We start from the raw sequence: 21,216 nt of genomic DNA on the forward strand, positions 1-21,216 counted from the left end.
CGTTTGACAGGTCTAAAAATAGATATACCTGTTAAAAGGGAAGACAGTACAGGTGTTTTTAGAAAACCCACCCAAAACATTTTCGATACTGTAAGAAGGGCAGATATAATTCAAAATGGATCAAAGGGAAATGGAATGGAACGCAGAAGTCACTAAAATCCAACACACCAACTATGTCAGGAATTCTAGAGCAATAACTGTGGCTTGGTTTGTGTTTTCTGCTTGTTACACTATTTTGAACATTGTTGCCTTCATTCAGCCGTTTTGGTTTGGAGACACCAAAGAAAGTCCTGGCGTCGGATATTTTGGATTGTATGAAATTTGTGAGCGTGTTCAAGGATCTGACTACAAGTGTACCGGTGATTTCCTTGATTTCAACACAATCCAGAATGAATATTTTCAAGCATCGAGTTTCCTGGTTGGTGGTGCATCCTTACTCTTCATCTTCAGCATCATTTGTATGTTGTTGTTCCTGTTCTTGAAACCAAGAATAGTTCTCAAGCTGTGTGGAATTTTACAGCTCATTGCAGGTATCAAATATTTTGACATTGTTTCATTACTGGCAACGTTTTAATTAATGGTAAAAACAGGGGCATTGCATGAATTAATTAAAGTTTCAATTACAAAATTTTAATGGTTAAAGCAGGCTTTGTGAAATGCTCAGGACTGTCCGACATGACTGCTAAAAATTGTCTTGGTCCAATTAAAAATTGTAACATATCGGTTAAGTCCAACTAATTGTACTGCGCAAGAGATGTTGTACTATTTTGTGTCTGGGCAATATCTCATCTCTACTAGTAAAAGCGAGATACTGACCTTGAAGAACGGAAATATCTTAGAATCTGGCTTTGGCATGTCAATATAATTTGACTAAATATCTGTTCAGATGTCCTGCAAATTTAAATCCAAGAGAAACCTGATGATTTATTTTCCTATTGCAATGTATTTTTAAGTTACCACACTTCATTAATGTATACATATTACATATCAAAGGTGCTAGTGACATTGATTTGACCTAAAATGTGTTTAACCTTGTTATTTATGCAATAAAATATTAATATATTACAAAAAAAATAAAAAATTATATAATAGAACAGTAAAAAAAAAATTTTTTTTTTTTTAATATATTGATATCTTATTGCATAAATTACAAGGTTAAACACATTTTAGATCATATCAATGCCACTAGCACCTTTATTACATATAATGTATTTTGATCAGACAAAAGTGCATCTTTTAAGTTGACTATTGTAAGCTTATTCTGACAGATTTTTCATGAAGTCTTTCATGTTTCATATTTGAGTGTCATGCATTAATATTATTATATTATTATTCTTGGCGGAACCATCACCATTACCTTTAGCAATATATGTCTTGTTTCATTGGACTATATGACTATAATTATGGAAAGTGTATTATACCCTTGCATAACAAAGTTGTAAGGGGGGCATACTGGAATCAGGTTGTCTGTCCGGCCATCCGTCGGTTTTTCCTTGTTTGCCCAATAACTTAAGATTCCTTTGACCCACAGTCCTCATATTTGGTATTGAGATTGGTCATGATTAGTAGATGACCCCTATTGATTTTGAGGCATGTCAATATAACCACCAGGTCAAAGTCACAGGGGCCTTGACTAGAAAAAGCTTGTCCGCCTAATAACTTAAGATTATTTTGACTCACAGTCAACACTACTGAGATTGGTCATGATAAGTAGATGACGCCTTTTGATTTTGAGATCACCAGGTCAAAGGTCAAAATCACTGGGGCCTTGACTAGAAATAGCTTGTCAGCCCAATAACTTTAGATTCCTTTGACCAACAGTCTTCATATTCGGCATGGATGTTGGTCATGACCATTAAGTGACCCCTATTGTTTTTGAGGTCACTGGGTTAAAGGTCAAAGTCACAGGGGACTTTACTTCAAATAACTTGTCAGCTGAACTGCTTTAATTAGAATGCTTTGGTCAACAGTCTTAATATTTGGTATTGAGGTTGGTTATGACTAGTAGATTACCCCTATTGATTCTTAGGTCAAAGGTCAAGGTCAGAAGAGCCTTGACTTAAAAAAGCTTGTCCCCCCCAATAACTTAAGAATCCTTTGACTTACAGTCTTCATATTTGGCATGAAGGTTAGTAATGACCATTAGATGACCCGTATAGATTTTGAGGTCACTTGCTCAAAGGTCAAGGTCACAGGGACCTTGACTACAAAAAGATTGTCCACCCAACAACATAAGAATCCTTTGACCCACAGTCTTCCTATTTGGCATGGAGGTTAGTCATGACCATTAGGTGACCCCTATTGACTTTGAGGTCACCAGGTCATGGTCAGAAGGGCTTTGACTTAAAAAAAAGCTTTTCCACCCAATAACTTCAGAATCCTTGGACCCTAAGTCTTCATATTTGGCATGAAGGTTAGTCATGACCATTAAGTGATTAATTTTAACATTTTCACATTTGAAGTATATAATTATGTTCTCATATATTCATCATAAAAAAAACCCAGGCAAAGCTGCATGAATGGGGGAGGGGTATTCAAGTCTTGCAGTGGCAGTTTCAGTTTTGAGGTCACTAGGTCAAAGGTAAAGGTCCCTTTGATCTTTGCCACTATAAACATGTAGAATACATATTGACTTGGCAATGCACTGGCGTACTACCCTCAGATTTTGCAGGGAGGTTGTCCTTGAGTTCTAAATGACCTGTAACTGTTGATTCTGACAAAGTGGTATGCCGGGGTATTCATGCCATGAAAGTGGCAGTTCTAGTTCTTTATGTAATTATGTTCATTTCATTTAAATGTTATTTAAAATTTCAGCTTTGTTTATGGCTGTTGGTTGTATCATCTACCCAAATGCTTTTGATGATGACAATGTGCGCCGTATCTGTGGACAGGATGCAACAGCTTATAACATGGACAAGTGTCGTATACGCTGGGCATACATTTTGGCCATTGTCCTCATTTTTGATGCACTGATTCTCGCAGTTCTTGCCTTTGTACTTGCTGCCAGACAGGCTATCATGTTCCCAGAATTCAAAAAACTAAAAGAAGGTAATTCTCTCTGAATTTTTTGTCTTTTAACTTATATATTATGTCCCGCCTGTTGTGCACCGGTTTTAAATAAAAGATAGGCCATGACTGAGTATGATTACTTTGTTTGCTTATTAAACATATATATACCATTACCAGGAAAAGTACTTCTTGCCATAGCTAGATCTGACACGTGTGTTTAAAGTAAACTTTATTTAAAGTTTTTTGCCAAAATAAGCTAGACTACTAAATTACTGTTTAATATCAAAGTTATCTGGTTTTATGAATGGTATAGGCATTTACATGTTACATTAGTTACTTAAAAAGTACAGGTCTGTACTTGTTGCATAATATCATTCCATAAAATGAATGGATGTTCAGAATGATGTGCTTACTTACAAATGTATATGTCACTGTCACTATACGAACATTATCCACTGCAATTGAGTACATTTGCTCTTGCTCTTTCATCAACTCCTTCACTAAGCCAAATCTGTACTGTTTTGAAGCATGACATTGTGTCACAAACTGTATTCATTACAATTCTTAGGTTTCTTAAAGAATATATTATAATATGATTTTAATTAATAAAATGATATTTCAATGTCTATAAGAATATTCGTGATGTTGAAATATGATTTTTTTAACAGCATATAATCATTACTTATTTAAGATTTTATTGAAAGTACTGTTAGTATATAAAAAGTTTATGTGCTGGAATTGACAAATATATACAATTTATGTGGATTTTAAGGCATGCTTTTTATTTGCTCAACACCCTATTAAAGTGTCTTTGTAGTTATCATAAGGCCAAACATCTGAACGAAAATTTCCAATATCTTTGAATATAAGAACATTTTTATTGTTTTAGCACCTATGAGGTACATTCATGACTGGCAAGGTAACTGTCCTCTTTCATGTACAATTTTGTTCAACATTCATGTCAATATTTGTAATGTCCATTAACCAGGCCATAATGTAACTCGCAATTGATTCCTATTTATAATGCCTTTCTGCACATAATGTTGAACAAAGTTATAAACTAGGATGTCTTTTAGTTGTAATTACTGCTTCTAACAACAAATGGGTTTTCAGATTAATGATGTTTTCTTTTTTATCTGTTATAACATTTTTTCTCCATCTTAATCATATTTTTAATTTCTAATTAAACATTAATATATTCCTATCTAGAAATTTAACATACCTGCCTGAAAAACTTAACTCTATCTGGAAGCATTTTCTTCGTGGAAATTTATTACTTAACTTGATGTTTCTGTATATGACACTGTCTAAGTGTTCTATTTATTTTGTTTATTTATTTTGAGTGCATTAGAAATTGTTTTAAATGATGACAAACCAGTGTGACAAACTTGCATTCATAAGATATTTGTATAGAATATCTCTGTTAAGCAGAAAAGATTTGTGCTTTTAAAAAAACAACACTTAGAGTTGTGGCTTTAAATTTTTTAATTTAATCAAACTAAAAAAAGGAATCTTAGGAGTTTGTCCTCACTTGAGCTAGCATTGGCATCTAGATTTCTGGAAATTATGACTTAAAACATTATTCCGTAATTATTGCTATTAATCACATATGGTACGTCATGTACATCACACTTGACAAAGTTCATAACTCTACCAGCTGTATTGCAAGATTTTAATTACCCTTGAACAATTTTGATTCTATCTTCTTCATAACTTTTTTATCTATTTCATACTGTAAGTTCTTGTTTCCTATTCTAACCTTTGTCATGAGAGATTCTTTGTTCTTAATATTTCAAGAATATTATCTTAGAATTTTGAAAAAAAAGTAATTTTCTTAAACTTTATTACTTAAGAGCTTTCAAGAGCTCTATGAACTTTGAAAATTTTAATTGTGCCCCCACTAGCTATAGCGGGGGCATTTAGATTTACCCTTGTCCGTTCGTCCATCAGTCCGTCGGTTCGTTTGTTCTCTTTTTGTGTCGCACGTAGCTCAAAAAGTAATTGACCTGGAGTCATGAAACCTTACAGGAATTTTGATCAGCATGTGAAGTTGTGCATCTGGGTATTTTCATGTGGATATATTTAGTAATTTTAGAGTAATTGCCCTTGACTTAGTAAAAATTTTCAATTTTCAACTTGTGTCGCACATAACTCAAAAAATATTTGAACTGGAGTCTTGAAACCTCACAGGAATGTTGATCAGCTTGTGTAGTTGTTGTGTGGATATATTTAGTATTTTTAGAGTTATTGCCCTTGAATGAGTAAAAAAATTCCAATTTTCAACTTGTGACGCACGTAACTTAAAAAGTAAAGTATTTGACCTAGAGTCATGAAACCTTACAAGAATGTTGCTCAGCATGTGTAGTTGTGCACCTGGGTATTTTCATGTGGATATTTTTAGTATTTGTAGAGTTATTGCCCTTGACTTAGTAAAAATTTACAATATTCAACTTGTGTTGCACGCAACTCAAAAAGTGTTTGACCTGTAGGCCTGAAAGTTTTCAAGAATGTTGGTCAGCATGTGTACTTATGCACCCTGGGGTTTTCTTGTGGATTTATTCAGTATTTTTAGTATTTGCCCTTTACTTAATAAAAGATTTTTAGTTTTCAACTTGTGCACATGACATGTAGCCAAAAAAAAATTTGACCTAGAGACATAAGATTGACAAATCGGTGGAGTGTGGGGGCACCCGTGTCCTATGGACACATTTCTAGTTTTTTAACTTCTTTTATTTCTTAGGCGACTTAGCTGATTTTTTCCCTCAAACTTCAAATAGTTGTTCTTTATTGTTCCCAACATCACATAATTATGGGATTGTTTTTAACTCTGGCACAATTGTTACAAAATTCATCCCCCTTTGATCTTTCATAAATCTTTTTTCATTACAGTTTTTATTCTTCAATATCTTATTTTGTAGATTATACCACCTTTATTTGCAAAATTTGGACATTGGGAATTGTTATTGTATTTTGTTTTCTTAGTCATTATCTTTCTTTTACTTTCCAAACTATTAAAATGGTTGAGCATGCTTACTTTTCTGACCACTCTTGTTTTTAGAACTATAGAATCTGCTTGTTAAAACTGTTATTACATCATTATTCAAATGATTTTGATTAATATAAATTATGTTTGTTCCACTTTTATTGATTTTGATTCATATGAATAATGATATAACTGTCTGCAGTGAAAATTACAAAGGAAAATCTATGACCATATGTAAAATTGGTCCTTAACCTACTGAATTTGCATAATGGCTTGGCCACACTTTGAATTTGGACCAGTCCATTTGAAGATTAAAGGATTTCAATATGAAATGTAAAATGTGAGCTATCAACAGTATATAGAGTTGGTCAGAGACTGCACTGATGGCAAATGTTAAACACTTGTTAATGGTTGAGGCACAATTAGCATGTTTTCAACACACCTAATAACAACTAAAGGTTGATGCTTAAAATTTAAAATAAATAAATAATAAATAATTGTTGACAATTATTTTTTGCAAGCAAAAATTATTATTTAATTATAAATCAGTTACAGTAATGCTCTTTTAAGTGAATAACCATTAGTTGTTGTCATTTGATAGGTAATCATATAACATATAAACGGTAGGTACATGTACATGGACATCACGGTACTTGAATTTATACAAAATAATGTTTTAATGTTTTATTTTGATGAAATATAGTTAAAAGGCAATTTTTACTCAGGATATATTTTACTGGTTAATCATTTGACATTTCAAGAGTTGACTGCAAAACTGCAGTAACTTAAATAAAATAATGAAGGACTTGGAACAGTTTTGGTATCAACCCTCAATTTACAGTATGTAAATATATACCTGTAGTTTTTGTTTCATTCAAAGCCTTGATTGTTATGGCCATGTTGTCAACAATGGAAGCTTTTGCTTTATATTGCTCATTAAGTTATATGTGTTTTCCTAAAATAAGATGCATTTTTATTTCAGACCAGTAGAGTTATTACTTGATATAATGGTAAGAGTAAAGCACTGTTGTACATAGTTTTAGGGTGGTTATAGTAACAAAAAGATTTCTCATCTCTAACATTATATATGGCAAATCAGACATGAAATTTTACATGAATATTCATCATTTATGTTACATTTACCTTTATATGATAGGAAAATTGTCGTCTGCAAAGAATTTTGTCTGCATAATTTTTAAATTTTGTCCAATTTTGTTAAAAATAACAAAAAAGTCAACTGTATAATACTGCATACTTTGCAGTTGTTATCAAGCTTTTTGCAAAGGTCATTCTATAATAATCACCCTCAGCATGTAAAGAGTTAATGATTATATTCCCAGAAGAGAGTCTGTAAGTTTCATGCTTTGTTCAATGCCTTTTCTCCTCCAGTTCATTGCAAGTGAAGAAGTTGGCAATGGATGTGCCAGTATTTTGACTGATTTGCACATGTTTTTATAATAACACCATTATTTTGTTAGGCTTGATATGAGAAGTGTTTTATAAACTAATGTACATTGTATATAATATACTAACTGCATGTACATGTATAATTAATTATATTTATTATAGTAGTTATTTCTTATGTTGTTTGTGAATATGTCCAATAATGTAGAATTGTTAACATTATAACACTGTGGACTTTTGTGAGGTAAATACAAAATAATGAAATTTTGATGCAAAAAAATGTTCAGATGATAGTGTTCACATTTGAATCAAAGCAGTGAATAAAAATTATCTTGTGTGTATGATAGAGCTTCCACGTGTACACTTGATAGAACTACCAAGCCTAAATCTTCATTATCTTTTTTATTAGATTTTTTGAATAAAACTTAAGTACTTGACAATAAAATTTAATGTCTCTTTTTTTTTCAAAGTTTATTCTATAAAAACAATTGTACTGTATGTACAAGACATGCATTGAAATTATCACAAGTTGTTAAGAATTGCACCTTCAAAAAATGTAAATTAATCATTGAAAATGAGAAAAGTTTTGTGTCAAGTATAATACAGCTTACCAAAAGCAATACATCTACCAACTGTTTGTAAAAATATACACAACAGATATTATACTGCAGTTGAATTTTTCTATGCAAGAGTCCATAGTATTTAAAATAACCCCTATTCTGCTGAATTTCTTAACTCAGGACTTTCAGATTTAGAACTGCTCATTATCAGTTTTGGGAATAGGAAGATGCAGTAGGTTTAGGGTAGTGTTACAGTGTATACAGTTTAACATAGTATTGTGATGAGCTTGGTCCAGCAGTTTTGGTCCTTGTGGTGTAAAAAGTGGCAACTGTAAAAATGTAACAAAAAAGTGTTATAATCTTGAATAACAGCATCATTTGTTGTTTGAAATAAATAGTGTTATGGAATGTGTAGTGTGAGGTAACTATAATTATCAGATTGCTTTCAGAGGCTTGATCTTCAATTAAACAAAATGAGTATGCACTTTCAATAAAAAATATTTTAGACCACAAAGACCAAAATTATATTAGGTGGTCCATAATGTTAATTATATGTATGATTTCATACAATGTAATCTTTTATCTTTTTCAAACTTAGTGTGTTTTACCCAGAGACATAGATAACAGAGATAGGCAACTTCCTAGCCAGTTAAGATAACATGCATGCTTGCTAAACTTAAAACTTTTAGCAAGTGAAACTTATTAACCAGATATCAGATTAATGATACATCATATTTTAAAGAGAACAAATTATAATTTTTTTTTTACAATGAAAAAACTGGGTCAATGGGCATGTTCTGCTATACATGTATGTTTTTCTAAGGCATGGAAAGTTACCAATATTTTAACAAGCAGCAATAGATAAAAGATCCAACTTTCAAATGGTGTATATTATTTAATTTTACCCATGAAATATGGTGCTATATCAGTCAAATATATTAATTTTCATATTTGTTAACAATAACTATTAAATATAAATATGAAAGTGGGCGGAGTCAAAACTCTTTATTTTCAGGGACTTCATACGCCATTTTGTTTAAAAAATCTGATAAATAAAAAACAACTTTTTGTTGAATTTTGTTTTGAAAACTATTAAAATAGAGGATATTTGTTTAGTTCAGTGTAAGATTGGAATATATTTCACCGAGTGAGCACCAAAAGGTATATTTCACGAGTGGCACAAGGTGAAATATATTTCGATCTTACACTTTAAAATAAAAAAAATTTTTTTTTTTATTAATGCAAAGAAACGTTTTTAAAAAAACAAATTTAAAACCCAAACTGAATGAAAAACGCGCCAAAAAATAAACAACTTTTAATCATTTTTCGGGCGTCCCTGGGCATTAAGTTGGTACCCCGTTTTTTGTGCACCTTGGTATTTTTACTGAAACAAAAGTAAGGGGGTTAAAATTTAAAAACAGTGAAATTTTTCAAAGTGGTAATTTCAAATGTTTCAAACCCCGTTTTAAAAATTTTTAGTTTTTTATATTTACTATTTTTATTTCTATAAAACCCCAAAAGCCCCTGTTTAATTTAAAAAGGTTTTAATTTAAAAAAATAAAACGAAACACCAATATCTTTAATTCAGTCATTAATGCTGTACAGACGTTTAAAGAGTTGTTTACGTTACGTCACAATGTAGTGCCAAACAGTGCGCACAATTACAGGCAAAATAAATAATCAATACCGTAAAATTCCTAATAAACGCCCCTCCCCTAATAAAGGCCCCCCAGGCCTTTTGATAAGAAAAACAATCTACTCATCAGTGCTGAACTGTTGAGTAAATCCATAATTTCATTCAAATCATTCAGAATCCATTTTATTTTATAGTATGAACTTTAAAATCTTAACATTTTTTAATGTTATTACCAACACTTGCTAACACTAAATGTATTTACAATGATTTTTGATTTAGGAAAAACTGTGTTGTAATAATAGCCCCCCTTTTGGAAAATGTTTAGCCTTCGGGGGCGTTTAATAGTATTAGGAATTTTACGGTATATTACTGTGCACTGTACAATTGCAGTTGTGTAGCGAGCAAGGGGATTCATAACCAATTTTCTTTGATGATGAAATTAAATAAAAAGGTTATTTTTTCATTTTTTTGTGAAATATGGTATATATTTTCACTCAACATGATAAAATGCCACATATTTTCACTCGCCATCCCGAGTCATGAAAATATGTGGCATTTTAACATGTTTAGTGAAAATATATTCCATATTTTACTCAAACGAAAAAATATCCTCTTAATATAAAAGGATGAATTGCACATCCATTAAGTTTTACTTGCTACAAAATGCCAAATCTTTCACTTTTTGATAGGCATGATTGATATTTCAATGGGGTTATATTAGTCCAAGAAATTTGTGAAAAAATTGTGCACCTTCTGTGAAAAGCATGAAACTTGGCATGGTGTCAAGGAATGGTATTTCAAGTTATTTCAGCCTGGGATCCACTTTTTAAAAATCCAAGATGGCCGCCAAAATCCAAGATGGCCGCCAAAATGTAAAATGTACACAGGGCATGTCAAAATGAAGTTATTTATGACTAGAAAATGATATAAATTGACATTATAGGTCAAAAATAGTAATTTCTTGGAAAAATGCTTAAGTAGCATTGGTAGAAAATTCAATATGGCTTCAAAATCCAATATGGCTGCCATTAAATGATGACATTTTGACAAATTACTATAATAAAGGTACTTTGTATCATCAACACTTTTAATACATGTAACAAACTAAAAAAGTGATATTCCTGCATAAAACTGCATATAGAGATGTACATTTACAGAGAAAAACTTGCATTTATGGATTAAACCATGCGAGCACATTTTCAAAGAATCGGGAGCAAGTGATATTGTACACTAAAGGCGTCAGCTATACAAGATTTTCATGCAAGCTGGTTTTGTAAAAAATTCATGATGGAATACGTTAAACCCTAATACATTTACTTTTTAGCATAATAGAAGGTCACCGTTAAAGATCAATAACTCTATCATGGATTTTGACAGAATTATGTCCCTTTTAAATATAGAGAAGTCTTCATAATCTAGGTTCTTGTTTAGCTATAAAGCACTGAGAACAGTCTAACACTTTATGATGTCCTACCAATAGCTCTTGTACATGTCAATGTGCATGATTATGATACCATGCAAAGCCGCTAATTTTAATAATGATCCCCAGTTACCTTGTTATCAAAACATAACACACAAAAATTAAAGTTAAAATCAATACAAAACCAGTTTCTTTATGCGGAAAACAACATATCGTAGAATCACCGAAACAGAATGACTAATACATTATTTTGTGCATCAACATCTACAGAAATTGAAACCTGAGCCCATAGAATGAGGGCTCAGAGTGCAGCTTCACGCTTCTGTAGATGTTTATGCATGAAAAGTGTGAATTAATCCTCTATTGTATTGTATATTTTAGTGCACACAATTCCTTAGCTTATTTGAACCAAATGTTCAGTATAATATATACTAGTTAGTGTCGGAGACGTAAGGGTTTCTTCTCCTGTCAATTCTTTTTAATAAATTTAGTTTGCATCATCCTTGTGATCGTCTTACTGCAGCTGTGAGTTCTTTTTCATTAGTAATTTAAGCAGCATATATTTTGTGTCATAGATAACAGAATCAGACTCTTATTATGTCATTATTTTGCCAAGGTCTTGTGAATAAACAAGAAAAACAGACTGATATTGAACAAAAATATCTTGGGTTTTTCTGTAATCAAACTTAAGTGTTTGACATTATAAAGATTAGTAATTCGTGACTTTATATGAAATCAAGTTTAGACTTTTGCAGCTCTTTCTATTTGAAAATTTTGATATGAGATTCCAATTGTAAGATTGAGATACTAACTTACTGACTTACTGCGAATTTCGGGGCAGCATTCCAGGGGCAACGCTCTAAAATTTCTTGTTAATTTCCTCCTTTTATATTTTAAAGCAGTTGAAATGCCTGATTAAGCCTTACATAATCATATGTATTTTCTGATATTACAGTATAATACAATGTAGTTGATTTATAATCTCAGTTGTTTGTTGTTTTTTTTTGTATTTCAAAAACAATGGAAACTCTTTAACAAATTATAAATTGTTTAAATAATTTCTGTTTGGTTTCCACAACTGTCATAAAAGGACTGTACACAAGAACTAGTGAAATCATGCCGCATTTAGCTTATTCATGAGATTGTCATTTCCTCAGCTTTTTTTATTATTTCTTTTTATTTACTCCTAGAATCACAATAACAATGAACAATTGACCTTTAACTTGACAGACATTCAATGGGTGTTAATTATAGATAATTGAGTAAAGTTTTCTTGTTTATACTGATTAGTATTAGTTGATAACACTTTAAACATTACCTTGCTTAAGTTAGTATAAAAGCAACCTGATGTACAACTGTTGAAATATCATTATTTCTAACATTTTCAGCAATTTACTAGCCTAGTATCCACAATTTTTTTAAGAACTGGTCACTTTTGACCCTGAACATAAACTACTTCAAGTAGTCTTTGGTTACTTTTAACTTTTTATTCTTATCAAAATACAAATTACAGAGTCTAGAATTCTCTGAAATTATTATTATGAAGTGTATTCTTTTTAGGAAAAATTACATAGCTGTTGGTAAAAATATACAAAAATTTCTATACAATTCCTTTAGCACTTGCACAATGACCCAATAGGATGTCAGCTACATATTATATCATTGGAATAAGGCTCAGCTTAGTTTGATTGCAAGTTGCTTGAAATTGAAATTACCTAAAATTAGCAAAGAGATTTTTATTCACGGGCTGATAATGAAATTACGAGATAGTTTAAATTCCATTTTTTGTTTTAAATATTCTTTTGTTTCTTTTGAGTTTTCGTAAATCAAGTAAAAATAAATCTGAGCAATTTAATTATGAGCATGTTTCAATATGAATCGGATGCTTTAAAACAGTTTCATAACTAAATGGGTTTTTGTCACAAAAACATATGTCTCCCAAAACTATGCATGGTCACTCCGAGGGGGGCCTCCGTGGCCGAGTGGTTAAAGTCGCTGACTTGAGATCACAGGTCCCTCACCGCTGTAGGTTCGATCCTCACTCGGGTCGAAATCTTTCATGTTAGGAAGCCATCCATGCTGGCTTACGGAAGTCGGTGGTTCTTCCAGGTGCCCGCTCGTGCCTGAAATAATGCCCGGCTTCCTCCACCAATAAAGGTGGACAAAAATCGAAGGTACTGATTACTCCTGTAAAGTTAAGTTGAAATCCCACCTGTAGTTTGACCTGTGAAGGATGGACAAGCTTAATGCGGAACGACGAACGGACAGACAGACAGACAGATGGCAAAGGCAATACAATACGTCTCCAAAAATTTGCTTCGTGCTGGTATGGTTAAAAACATGTAAATTTATAATGTATTTGTGCTTTTTATACTAATTTGAAAATGATTACAGCTGGTAAGCTAACATATTCTGAAAAAATCAATATGGTGGCCATTTTGGATTTCGGCAAGCATGTGGATATGCAAAACCTAAATCCAAGGCTTGAAATATATAATAAATATGCAATACCATAATTTTAAATTGGTCTTATTTATATACTTGTTCTGTAATGAAGACAACAGCTGAAGACTATTACATTCTGAAAATTTTTAATATGGCGGCCATCTTGGATTTTGCAGCCATCTTGGATTTGCACAACCTGGATCCGAGGCTTGAATATATATAAATGTGTAATATGATAAAGTGGTGCTATTTCATACTGACCTGTAAAGAATACAGCTGAACAACTTTAATATTTTGAAAAAATAAAATAAATGGCGGCCATCTTGGATTTTGGTGGCCATTTTGGATTTGCACAACCTGGATCAGAGGCCTGAATATAAATTAATCTGTAATATAATGAACTGATGCTTTTTTTTTTATACTATTCTAGGTATGACTACAGCTGGAAATAACCCCAAATACTCCTTGAAATTTTAATATATGGCGGCCCATCTTGGATTTTGGCAGCCATATTGGATTTTTAAAAAGTGGATCCCAGGCTAAAATGAATTGAAATACTATTTCCTACCACCATGCCAAGTTTCATGCTTTTCACAAGAGGTGCACAATTCACCCTATTATATGCACGGATTTCTTGGACTATATAGGAGCTGCTTAACTCTGTTATCTACATCTCTGGTTTTATCCTAATACTGAATTTAATTATGCTTCTTATATATTATTATTTTTTAGCTCACCTGTCACAAAGTGACAGGGTGAGCTTTTGTGATCTGCTTTTCGTCCGGCGTCCGTCCGGCGTCCGTCGTCCGTTCCGTTCCGTAAACTTTTACTTTAAATGACATCTCCTCATAAACCACTAAGCCAATTTCATCCAAACTTCACAGGAATGTTCTTTTGTGGTCACCTTTAAAAATTGTTCAAAGAATTTAATTCCATGCAGAACTCTGGTTGCCATGGCAACCAAAAGAAAAACTTAAAATATCTCTTCTTTTAAAAAACCATAAGAGCTAGAGCTTAGATATTTGGCATGAAACATCTTCTAGTGAGTGTCTACCAAGTTTGTTTCAAATAAAAGCCGTGGGGTCAAAATTGGCCCGCCCGGGGGGTCATTGATTTTCCCTATATGCATATAGTATAAAACTTAAAAAATCTTCTTTTAAAGAACCCAAAGAGCTAGAGCTAAGATATTTAGCATGAAACATGTTCTAATGGGTGTCTACCAAGTTTGTTCAAATAAAAGCCCTGGGGTCAAAATTGGCCCCGTCCCGGGGGGTCATTGATTTTCCCTATATGCATATAGTAAAAACTTAAAAAATCTTCTTTTAAAGAACTCAAAGAGCTATGGCTAAGATATTGAGCATCAAACATGTTCTAATAGGTGTCTACCAAGTTTGTTCAAATAAAAGCCCTGGGGTCAAAATTGGCCCCGCCCCGGGGGTCATTGATTTTCCTTATATGTGTATAGCAAAAACTTAAAATCTTCTTTGAAAAAACCCAAATAGCTAGAGTTTAGATATTAAGCATGAAACATCTTTTAGTGAGTGTCTACAAAGTTTGTTCAAATAAATGCCCTGGGGTCAAAATTGGCCCCGCCCTGAGGGTCATTGATTTTCTTTATATGTGTATAGCAAAAACTTAAAATCTTCTTTGAAAAAACCCAAATAGCTAGAGTTTAGATATTAAGCATGAAACATCTTTTAGTGAGTGTCTACAAAGTTTGTTCAAATAAATGCCCTGGGGTCAAAATTGGCCCCGCCCCGAGGGTCATTGATTTTCTTTATATGTGTATAGCAAAAACTTAAAATCTTCTTTGAAAAAACCCAAATAGCTAGAGTTTAGATATTAAGCATGAAACATCTTCTAGTAAGTGTCTACAAAGTTTGTTCAATTATAAAAGCCCTGGGGTCAAAACTGTCCCGGCCCCAGGGGTGTCATTGTTTTTAACTATATGTGTATAGACTAAGAACTTAAAAAAAATCTTCTTTTAAAAAGCCCAATGAGCTAGAGCTTAGATGTTTAGCATGAAACATCTTCTTATGGGTGTCTACCAAGTTTGTGCAAATAAAAGCCCTTGGTTAAATTGGCCCTGCAACGTTGGGGGGGGTGGGGGTTGGGGGGGGGCCTATATACAGGTGAGCGACCTCAGGGCCATCATGGCCCTCTTGTGTTTAAAATATTTATCACCTAATTTGCTTGATTTATAAACCCGGTTATTAATTAAGAAAAATACTTTGCATGATTCACTCTTATCTCAAACTTAAAAAGCTTTATAGCTTGATTTTACAACCCTCCCCCCTGTGACCAGTCACTACTGGCTATCAGGTGTGTTTATATATTTAAAAATATAACAAGATATTGTTCAAAATGAAGTCTTTATCACTACATAATTAATCATGAAAAACATTTTTGATGATTTGATTTTCTACAAATGAGAAAGTACAATGGAAATATTGAAATAGGATATATACTTAGACAATATCCATATCAATGTGTATGTATATGCATATTCAATGTGCCCCTTTGTAATATTTTATTGTCCATTCCATACTGGATCATACATTGTATTTTGAACACATTGTTATGATGTTTGCAGCAGCCATGTAAGTTCAAGCTTCAAGGTCAAATCTTAAAGGTCAAATTTCCCAAACCATATTTTCACACAGACTGCAGCTGTGCCAGCCAATATGGTCAAGGATGCATTAAAATATCACTATTAAAGTTGAAAACAGCAGAGAGGGAGGTGTATCTGTCCTTTTGACAGTTTTGTTTAGTTCAAAATGATTATAAAGAGTAATGAAAACCCATTTTATTTATTATCCCCCGCCGAAAATTTTCGGCGGAGGATATAGAAATAGTCTCCGTCCGTCCGACCTTCCGTCCTTCCGTCCGTCCATCCGTCCGTCCTTCCGTCCGACATTTTTGTCCGGAGCATATCTCTAAAAGTATTTGAGTTATCAACTTGAAACTTCATAGGTGGATAGACCTCATTGAGGAGGAGTGCAGTGCACAAGAAAGATAACTCTATCTTGCATGATTTTTGAGTTATTGCCCTTTGTTATTTTTCATAATTGATTTTTGTCCAGAGCATAACTCCAAAAGCCTATGAGATATTAACATGAAACTTCATAGGTGCATAGATCTCACTCAGGAGATGTGCAGTGCACAAGAATGATAACTCTACCTTTCATAATTTTTGAGTTATTGCCCTTTGTTATTTTTCATACCTAATTTTTCACCTGAGTGGAGCATAACTCAAAAAGTGTTTGAGATATCAACATGAAATGTCATAGGTGGATAGATCTTATTGAGGAGGAATGTTGTGCGCAAGAATGATAACTCTTCCCTATACAATTTTTGAGTTATTGCCCTTTGTTTTTTTTTTTTCATGCTATTTTGTCCAGCGCTTATCTCAAAAAGTATTTGAGGTATCAACTTGAAACTTCAAAGGTGGATGGATCTCATTGAGGAGGAGTGCAGTGCTTAAGAATGATAACTCTACCCTGCATTATTTTTGAGTTATTGCCCTTTGTTATTTTTCAAAATTAATTTTTGTCCAGAGCATAACTCAAAAAGCCTTTGAGATATCAAAATGAAACTTCATAGGTGCATAGATCTCACTCAGGAGGTGTGCACTGCACAAGAATGATAACTCTACCTTTTATAATTTTTGAGTTATTGCCCTTTGTTAATTTTTCAATTCAATTTTTTTCTCAAAAAGTATTTGAGGTATCAACTTGAAACTTCATAGGTGGATAGATTTTACTGAGGAGGGATGCAGCACACAAGAATGATAACCTACCCTGCATTATTTTTCAGTAATTGCCCTTTGTTATTTTCAGCCATCAGTATTCACATAGGTTTCAAATCTGTAATCACTATAGCCATCAGTTTTCATTACCAAAAGACCTCTTAAAATGGAATTATTCCGCTCTACTACATGTACATTCTTCCAATGAGCAAACACGTTCGGCGGGGGGTGGCCATGTTGACATGGCTCTTGTTAAGAATTGAACTATTTTCCATACAGTACCTTTCTTCAACCATGAAAATTAAATTGATATTGTTACAGTAGTATTATAAGATATTGCAACAGTATAAGACTAGATCGATGATATCTTTTAATGATTCTATAGATTAAAGATATTGTTATACCCATGTATCAGACAAGCAACTTATCTGTAGAAATAGATGTGGCTGTCATGTGTAATATTAACTTACTTGCTTGCATTGTTTAACATTAACACATTAACATTGTTTGAGTGATACTCTTTGTCAGTTTTTCCTGTTATTATGTTCTTTACCAAACAGACATGTCTAGGATGTAATTTATTATGTATTTAGAAGCATTCCTACTTATTTATGTTACATTATTTTTTTCTAATGTTTTTTTTTTTTTTTTTAATTTGAAAGGTTTTAGCTATGTCTTTAATTTACATGTTAGAAATTTTTTTATTTTTATTATTATGTCAGGTAATATTCAAGGTAATAGAGTAGCTTGACCCACAATTCTCAACCATTGAAAATGAACATAGTGCTGTTTTTTATGACATATTGTATAGCATCTAGATGTGTCACTTGTCCATTAACCATAAAAAAGAAATTCTATTTTTCTTTATTGTCTTATAATCGCCCAGTTGCAAGACATATATTAGACATGTATCAGTTTTAGATTTTGTACATTTCTTCTGCCAGACATGACAAAAACTTGGTGATGTGTACAAAATGTCACAAGTTTTGGCAGTGTTCATTAGCATTACATTTAACTTAGTAGTATGTAATAATTAATACACCTTCAGATAATGTATTGTTCCCTTTCATGTCAATGACCTGCTTTCATTGCTTACGTTAAGTTACATACCAGGTATAAAACTTGTATTTATTGGTAGACTTACTAAAGAAATATAACATGTATTTGGTTTAAAAAATTCCCCAGCAGATGTGAAATGATTGTTTAATTTTTGTTTACAGAAATACCACAAACAAACAACTTTACTGGTAAACTTGAGCAACCTTCTGTGAGACAACAGGAAGTTCGTAGACGACACGCTTATACAACTGCAGAAAACAGAAACCTCGAGGACTCGGCAAAATTTGGAAGTCTAAATGGACAAACTGTTGCAGGTTCTGTAACTCCCGGAAATAAATCAATTAGTAACACAAGTTCAAGGTCAAACGACGAGTTTATATCTACAACGTCATCTGCGTCACCAGTCTTACAAAATCATTCTAATTCACAAAAACCAGAAGAAAATGATGTCTTAGAAACCGGCAGTTTGACAAGACACCAGACCTCAACACATAGTGACATGGACCTAAGTCTTGATAACTCGGAAGACATTCACCTCTAAATTCCGTTTAAGTTTGGACTCTTCTGTCTGTGATTTTTTTCTTATTATGATATAAATATATATTGATTTTCTCTGATTTTTAAGCAGAAGGTTGTTTAATGACTTGAACTTTCATAATAATATTTCAATATTCAATAGTTCCATATATCAAAATAGTTTTATGTATGGATGAATGAGGTTCTGTCAATATATAGAAATGAATTAAATGAAATGAAACACTTAACACATCTTATAATGAGCACTTTGAATACAAGTTTTATGATTGATAAATAAATGTGCTTATATATACTTTAAACAATGTATATTTTGTATTAAATATGACTTTTGTACAGAATGTGTTGATTTTTATGCAAATATTATTGCTTTGTTATTTAGTGCTTGATATAGATTTTGTATTAGAAAATAAAACAAATTAAAAAGCTTATGGTCACTACTTTTGATAATAGTAGTAATTTATTTAAATGAGAATAATGTTACTTCAAAAGCCTCAACACATGGTAGTATTTAGTTGTACAACACTAATTACAGATATGATGTACAATTTTGAAAACAAGTATGGTATTATTGTAGGTTACTGTCCATATTACCCATTACTCTAGCATTGATAATCATTGAAATATTCCCCTTTTGTGAACCTTTGTAAAAACTCTGCACAGCCTCACAGGCTGTTTTTAGCTTGACTAAACAAAGTATATGGAATGCTGTCCTAAGCACCTCGAGGTCGTCATCCAGTTTTCAGATAAAAGTTTGTTTTTGGTGCTTTAAAATGCTTTTTACTACAACTTTTTTATTTCTTAATGTATCAACAGTTACTTATGTTCCTTATCATCAACCACATCTCATGTGACAAGGTTCATAACTCTAGAAGCTATCTTTCTATCTAAAATTTTCAGAATTATCTCCCCTTGAACTTAGAATTTTCCTTAAAATATTTATTTTTACTCTTACTTCTTTGTATAAAGCAGCATGCCTCCAGGTGAGCAAAAATATTTCAATAAATCAGACTTGTGAAAAATGTACATTGTACTTAGATTATAGGCAAAGTAGAAAGATTCAAGATTCAGGTAATAATTTTCATGTTATGAGCGATTAATGGTGAATGTTTCATTATGTGTAACAATATTTCTACTGCGTTACAAATGCAGTAAGGACATTTTTTGCATATTTTGGCCTCTTTTTGTAACAAACGTGGGTTGTAAGTGCCATTGATAATATGTAAAATGATTCATTTTGGTTACTATACAATAATATACATTTAATTTCATTTTCAAAATTTTCATGAAAATATGCATTAATCTGGAGGCATGCTGGTTGAAGAGTTCAACTTCAAACTTCAAATGTATGCTCCTTTATAATCATCAACCACATCATATGCGACAAGAATTTTATCTCGATCAATAATATTTCCAAAATCTCCCCATGAACTTTCCTTAAAAAATGTTATTTTTCACTACCATACATTTTTATTACTGAAGGTTATAATCTACTTCAAACTTCAAATACGAGTATATGTTCCTTAACATCAATTACATGTGTGACAAGATTTATAACTCCAGCACACATTTTTTTCAGAATTATCCTCCCTTGAACATTGATTTTATGTTAAAAAATGTTAGTTTTTACTTTAACATCTTCATTTCTTAAGGTATCTACTTCAAACTTCTTTATTTCTTTAAGCATCTAGTACTGGTAAACAGTTTGACAGCCTGCCCAAGAATGATGCTGTGGCTGAACAATACTCTGGCTTACTGCTGTGATCCGGAGTGTAAACTATCACCACCACCACAAATGCCTGAATACTAGTGGCTGCAACATCATTTTAAGCACCAATATAGAAAAATAACAAATACTATTTTGATTTTTTTAATAGATAGTATATTCAGATCATTCTATGAGATAATGAAGTTATTATCCCCCGCCGATGGAATCGGGAGGGGGATATAGTTTTGGCGTTGTCCGTCCGTCCTTCCGTCCGTCCGTCCATCCGTCCGTCCGAATTTCGTTTCCGGAGTAGTTCTCTGCAACTAATTGCTGGAATTCAACGAAACTTTATGGGAATGTTGATCAGCATGTGAAGTTGTGCACCTGGGTATTTTCATCTGGATATTTTTAGTATTTTTAGAGTTATTGCCCTTGACTCAGTAAAATTTTGTCCGAATTTCGTTTCCGGAGTAGTTCTCTGCAACTAATGGCTGGAATTCAACGAAACTTTATGGGAATGTTGATCAGCATGTGAAGTTGTGCACCTGGGTATTTTCGTCTGGATATTTTTAGTATTTTAAGAGTTATTGCTCTTGACAGTAAACTTTTGTAATTTTCAACTTGTGTCGCATGTAACTCAAAAAGTATTTGACCTAGAGTCATGATACTTTACAGGAATGTTGATCAGCATGTGTAGTTGTGCACCTGGG

The 21,216-nt window shown here is 32.5% G+C and overlaps 1 protein-coding gene across 2 annotated transcripts; it reads left to right on the forward strand.

Moving 5' to 3' along the window:
* Positions 1–5: 5 nt before the first annotated feature.
* Positions 6–19,225, forward strand: LOC132724677 (LHFPL tetraspan subfamily member 3 protein-like). 2 transcript variants are annotated; one of them, XM_060709610.1, is made up of 4 exons: positions 6–530; positions 2,815–3,048; positions 3,899–3,928; positions 6,975–7,002. In XM_060709610.1, the coding sequence occupies exons 1-4, from the start codon at positions 116–118 to the stop codon at positions 6,980–6,982; spliced, it is 687 nt and encodes a 228-aa protein (XP_060565593.1). In that variant the 5' UTR covers positions 6–115; the 3' UTR covers positions 6,983–7,002. The 2 variants fall into 2 exon arrangements, with proteins under 2 accessions (XP_060565593.1, XP_060565592.1); XM_060709609.1 differs by lacking the exons at positions 3,899–3,928; positions 6,975–7,002 and adding an exon at positions 18,426–19,225.
* Positions 19,226–21,216: the final 1,991 nt, after the last annotated feature.

The sequence above is a fragment of the Ruditapes philippinarum genome, unplaced genomic scaffold (genome assembly GCF_026571515.1).
Source record: "Ruditapes philippinarum isolate M1 unplaced genomic scaffold, ASM2657151v2 ctg703_1_1_1_1, whole genome shotgun sequence".
In the NCBI taxonomy this organism is placed as follows: domain Eukaryota; kingdom Metazoa; phylum Mollusca; class Bivalvia; order Venerida; family Veneridae; genus Ruditapes; species Ruditapes philippinarum.

Coding starts and splice junctions, on each gene's coding strand:
- LOC132724677 (XM_060709609.1), top strand. CDS start 116: ATGGATCAAAGGGAAATGGAATGGAACGCAGAAGTCACTAAAATCCAA. Junction 531..2,814: donor AATTTTACAGCTCATTGCAG/GTATCAAATATT, acceptor TTAAAATTTCAG/CTTTGTTTATGGCTGTTGGT. Junction 3,049..18,425: donor ATTCAAAAAACTAAAAGAAG/GTAATTCTCTCT, acceptor TTTTGTTTACAG/AAATACCACAAACAAACAAC.